This window comes from Chelmon rostratus, chromosome 17, assembly GCF_017976325.1.
Source record: "Chelmon rostratus isolate fCheRos1 chromosome 17, fCheRos1.pri, whole genome shotgun sequence".
Classification (NCBI taxonomy): Eukaryota; Metazoa; Chordata; class Actinopteri; order Chaetodontiformes; family Chaetodontidae; genus Chelmon; species Chelmon rostratus.
The window spans coordinates 23,857,151-23,863,150 of NC_055674.1; the positions used below are offsets into that span (position 1 = coordinate 23,857,151).

The window sequence follows — 6,000 nt, forward strand, 5'->3', positions numbered from 1 at the left end:
AGCTCCAAATTTAGAAAATACACCACAGGAACTGTATGAAGCCATCAGCAGTGACATGACCGAATGGCAGTTAACAGCAAAGTTGCAGTTAGCTGAAATTTGGGGCTGTCCAGGCCACCTTGCAACTTGACAGAGACTCCACTGATCATTTTATTATTCTATTATATTGCTTTACTACAATCCTATCCTATATTATATTTTACCATATTAAACTCTGTTATTGTTACGTTATTCTATATTTATATTACATCTAAATACCATTATGTTTTACCATTACTAAATATCATTATATCCTGGAACATATAGCTCCAGGTCACTCAACTCTCTGACCCTGATCCAGTCTTACGACCCTATAACTGCAGGCTGTCATCCAGTCTGTCAGTCTTTTACCCAAGCTTGTTCGCCTTTCCACACACATTGCTATTAATATCTTGGAAGTTTGCAGTCCATTTGTAAGAACCAAATTCCTCCAAGCTGCCAAGAGGAACATCCTAACATTTGGTACAATGCGCTTATGAAACCCACAGATAGATGAGGAGATGAATATGAGTTTCATCTTTGTGTGTCCAGTACACAAACACTGCAGGTGTGCGATTGTTTACTCCAGCTTAGCATAAAGAGCAGACACATGGTGAAGCATTTATAAACATCTCAACCACATCTTTATGCCCCCATGTGGAAGGCATGAACATTTGTAGCTGCAGACTCCTAGTTGTAGTTTCAGCAAAGACACTGTGGCAGAAAACTACAAGTCCCACACTTCCACTACCAGTAGTGCATGATGCATGGAAGATCAACCACACGTAATGGCTTTCAACATACATCCCACGTTTCATGTTGCATGTATGTGCTTTTCAAAACTCATGATGGAAATATGTAAAAGGTAGATGTTGCGGTTTTAACAGTTATAGTTATATGGTTGAAGTTATCTTGAAAACAAATCTTTCCAATCTGCTTCCATCTTCAGTTACACCAAGATAGCAATACTGCTATGAATCCGAAGTGTGCTGTGCAAAAGCAACAACAGTTAAGTCTAGTATGTGTTTCTGTATCCTCCATTCTCATATTTAATTGAATCTAACTGGGTACACATAATTACCAAAGTTTTAAAAGAAAAGAAAGAGAAGAAACTGTTCCAAAACTATAATGCTTCAGTTTGATATTTCTCCATTGCACAGGTTGGATAAACAAGTTACAACATGTATATAGGACACGATCTACTTGTTTAAAATAAACCATTCTAAAAAAAAAAAAAAAAAAAAAAAAAAAGGCTCTGCACAAAAACATTAAACACTCAAACCCAGCTATCACCAACTTAAACATCCTCTCCGAAGGTGCCTTACTGTGGCTGTGCCGGTGACCGTCTGACTGCCGGAGTCTGACCCGCTTTGCTCGCCGTGGCTCTGTGAGGACTGGTACATGTTGAGTGGATGGTCGCTGACGGAGGCCTGCATCCCACTGTAGTCCTGTGGTGCTGCTGGGTGCTGGTGTGGATGTGGGTGGGAGTGTGGATGTGGATGGGGGTGTGAAGCTGTGAATTCAGCTGGGATTCCATTCTGGGGAGGGGGGGCGAACTGGGCTGATGGGTAAGCCTGGGCCATGGATGGATCAGGGGCTGCCGGTGTGTCCTGGTTACCCTGTATGGACAAAGAGATTCATTTTTTAATTTAAAGGACCACTTTCACATTCCATCAGTGGAGATTGGAGATTTGCTCACTTCCTGCATGCCCTCACTTAATATCATTTGCTTTTCAGTTGGTTGACAACCTTGGGCTAGACTGCTGGATAGATTCATGACACTGACACAGAGGAGGAATCCTGAAGACACTGGTGATCCCCTGACTGTTTCAAACATTCCTGTTCCCCTCCTCTGGTCAGGTCACTCGACCTCTAGTCGCTGTACTCACTATGATCGCAGAAGAGAAGGAAGTCTGTGACAAAGTGTAAAGAGCAACAAAGTCTGTATAAAGAGGAGGTGGGGCGGATGGGGGGATCAAACGCCGGACACAAACACTGGACTTCCACCCAGGAGACCGCTGTTTGCGTCCCGTGTGCAACCACAGCTCAACATTGCCTTGTTTTAACTTATGTAGCGTACTTATGTCATGCAACGTACATAACAGTAATGTTTTTAACTAAACCATGATGTTTTCCTAGACCTAACTAAGTGCTTTTTTTGGCTGCACCTAACAAAGTAGTTTTGGAGCCTAAATTTAATGAAACTACGGCCGTCAACATTAACTGCGTGATGCCAAAGCTCCGGTACGCTTCTTGCTGGTACTCTTCAGGGGTCACAAATACGTTGTTTTGGGAGTCACTGGCAATTGGCCTTGAGATGTTGAAAAAAAGTTCACAGGCATGAAAAAAAGTTGTTTTCAGCTTTAAAAATGTTCATAGTAGTAGTAGTAGTAGTTCATAGTAGTAGTTCATAGTAGCTCTCACTAGTCTTGTTGCAGTCAGTGACATTTGTCAGCGCACATTTATAATTTGATGAAGGTGAAGGTGTCATAGATGTCTACATTTCAAGCAAAGTCCCCAACTACTTCCCTACTTCTCCTACATTAATGCTTCTGTAATGAGACTCTAGGTTGGAGGAAATCCACTCCATTGCATCACTGCAAGCACACGGATGCACACACACACACACACACACACAGTACTCCATGTAAAGAAAACATACAGTTGTACTTGTAATAACAACCAATTTATCCATCATTGAGAGAACAGGGTTATTCACTTAATTATACATCACGGACACACAGACCGAATGACACACACGCTGATAAGATTACATCCTGAGGAAAACACAAGCTTTTGTGGCACACTAGCATGGCAAGCTGCCAAAGTATAGTTAATTATAGATTTTTTTATACAGTATATTTACCATGATGGTACTTTTTGGGAATTTGGAGGATTTGTTGGTATATATTTTCTGGATATGGAAAATAGTTGCTAATACTAGGTTTAAAAATGCATTGCAATCATATAGGACAGACCACATTTGGAGGTGGCCGGTCTCACACCATGATCAGCTTTTAGCCAAATGACCATCTGACCATCAATGACTGAAAGACCATATAACTCTGCCTCCTCCTGTCTCAGAAGAAGAAAAATACAGCAGCATCGCCTCCCTCCTCCTGGGAGGCATCGTGTTTGTTGAGAAGTCCACCAGCTCACAGAACTAATGCACAGACCTGTGATCAGATGCTATTAACCAGATACCAATCGCAGGTTAACACTGCTGACTTGGTGTATCAGGGCTCACAGAAATCAGTGCAACAGTACCTTTCCTGATGTAGCATGGAGTTACTCTTCTTAGATACAAACCCCTTAGACTAACGCAAGGACTTAAGCAAACACAGTGACATACAGAAGGGGAAAAAAAGCCAATATATGTCCCATATTTATCGTGAGAATATGTACCTGGACATTAACAAACACCAAAGATGGCGAGTTCACAGACCAAACAAAGACACAAACTTTAAAAATACCTCAGCAACGACTGTTCAGCTTGAAACACACAAAAAAGCAAGAAAGGAACCAAAAAAGGAGTCTCAGTGAGAATTAGGAGTTCTAGAAATGTAGTAGATTCAGCTGGCTGTAGCTGCAAACAGAAAGTAGTGGAGACATTGAAGGAAAAAAGAAAGCTTGTCCCCAAACACGGGGTGGTGTGTAAGTATTTGTGAGTGTGTATGTGAGAGAGGTTACTCCTGTGGGACATTTATAGCTCAGCCATTACAGAGAAAGACAAAGAGAGAGAGAGAGAGAGAGAGAGAGAGAGAGAGAGAGAGAGAGAGTGAGAGAGAGGGAGAGAGAGAGAGGTGCAGTCATATGTAGGAAAAAGAAAGAGAGGGTCAGTGAGAGACAGAGAGAGGGAAAGGGATGCAGACAGTGAGTCTTGGCTAAATGCTCTGCTGTGTAATGAGAACCACATTTAGAAGGCTGAAATATGCTTTACGTGGCAGAGCACTGAACACACACACACACACACACACACTCACAGGCGACTGAAGGAATACAATTAAAATTTTGAATAACTGCACAGAGGGAAGGAATTTCTCTCCTTCAGAATGAAAAAAAAAACATCTATGCCTCCCTGGGTGTTACTCTACTCTAGAACAATCTCACTTTTCCTGAAAAGACAATTGTCGATTCTACTCAGATTTGTGTCTTGTGTTTAAACCAAGTAACTCCTTAGCTTTCCTCCTTCAATAACTGTGTGTCTTTCTTCTGAGAGCTCCATAAAATCTATTGAGTGGCCTTCCACAGCACAGACTGTACTGTAGCCGCTTGTCAAAAGGCATTTATTCAGCATTCTCTGTGAAAGCTCAGATAACACCTTCAAAGGAAAACAACAACTTAATACAACTTGGGTTTCATTTGCATTACTCTGACCATCACTTCCATCAGCTATGACAGCATTGCAGTCACCAGTGTAATCGCTGAGATCTTGGAAATCAGAAACATCAAATAGGCCCAACTGAACAAGACGATAGCGTAAACCAACAGTGACCTGAGATGTTGTTAATCATCCCTCATTGCACAGAAAAACAGTGTGCACGCAACCACAGTAAGAACAATGAGTCAAAGCTGAAGCAGGAAGTGAGTCTGTGAGCTGTGATGGATGTTCACAATGAGCAGTTTAAGTAATAATCTTAGTGTTCACGTTTGCTTCAAATGTGATGGTATGTTTCTAATCAGCCTGGTCATTCCATCACTTGTCTTTCTGTCCCAGCACGACCAATTTTAAGGGATACAAATGATTGAGGTTTTCTTACTTCCAGAACAGACCCTGAATGTTACAGTTTCACTCTGGCTCTCTATTAGGTCCAACTGAACTCTGGGGTATTTTGTCCGCCATCCTTCACAGTGGAGTCTTGCTAGGAAAGGATCCTCTCATGGGTCATATAAAGAGGAGATTGTGTGGAAAAAGCTTCCTTGAACGACAAAAACAACATCTTCCTTTTGTCTTCAACAGGCTTTAAAAAATTGTAACCTATTTACTAAGCTAACTTGAATCACAGTACAATACACCATATCACAAATACTGTACATGTTCCCTTATAAATAAAATAAAATGAGATAAAATGAATAATAATTCTCTCTTTCTTCCACCTTCCTTCACATTCCCTTACCCTATATTCCTGTTGCTGATCAGCAAGCCTTTTTTCAGCTTGCAGGATATCTTCGTTTCATGTCCAAAAGAGAGCTGCAACACCCCCACCCCCCCTTTCTCTCTCTGTCTGTGTAATGCGTAAATTCATCAACTCTTGCTAGCTGCTACCATAGATGAGGATGAAAGAATGAGGTAGAAAGAAGGAGCTGCATGCACACATACCGATCCCCACATAAACAGAGCATGCAGACCTGCACACATATATGTAGTGCATGCGTGCACACACACACACACACACGCACACACACACACACACACACACACATACACATAAGTACCCGCACAACCAACAAAAGGCATGCAGCATGCTGCCTTCTGCAGTCACAGCACAAACAGTGTGGAGCGAGAGAGCGAGTGTAGAGGCAACAATGAGGAAAGAGAGAGAGAGAGAGGGAGAGAGAGAGAGAAAACAGTGTATATTCTCAGAAGTACCTGCTCTACCATGTTGCCTCAGCCTTCCTCCATGCACATCCAGCTGCGCTATAAAGTCCAGCCCGCCAGTGTCTGCCTACAGCTAGCATCAATTATGGATGGCTTTATGTGTGTATGTGTGTGTGTGGAGTGGGGGAACGAGCAGAAGGAGGAGGAAGAGGAGGAGGAGGTGCCACTGTGAATGAAAGCAGCATTGCCCAAAATGTTTTCACCGCTCTCTTCGCTTTCACAATCCTTCTTCTTTCCTTTATTTGTACAACTGGTCTTCCCCTGTTCACTCATTTTTGTTCTCTTTTCTTTCATTTGCACATTGAACTGGTATACTAAGTATACTGATACCCATGTCCACATATTTCAGTTTAGATTGGAAGAACTGCACAGAGCCTGTGAGC

The 6,000-nt window shown here is 42.1% G+C and overlaps 1 protein-coding gene across 2 annotated transcripts in view; it reads right to left on the reverse strand.

Moving 5' to 3' along the window:
- Positions 1-5,717, reverse strand: part of rbfox1 (RNA binding fox-1 homolog 1) — a 77,698-nt gene extending 71,981 nt beyond the window's left edge. For both annotated transcript variants that reach the window (XM_041956313.1, XM_041956312.1), the window contains exons 1-2: positions 5,609-5,717; positions 1,344-1,637 (exon numbers count right to left, since the gene is read on the reverse strand). In XM_041956313.1, coding sequence (XP_041812247.1) covers positions 1,344-1,637; positions 5,609-5,620 — 306 coding nt within the window. In that variant the 5' untranslated portion in view covers positions 5,621-5,717. The remainder of the gene's footprint in view (positions 1-1,343; positions 1,638-5,608) is intronic.
- Positions 5,718-6,000: the final 283 nt, after the last annotated feature.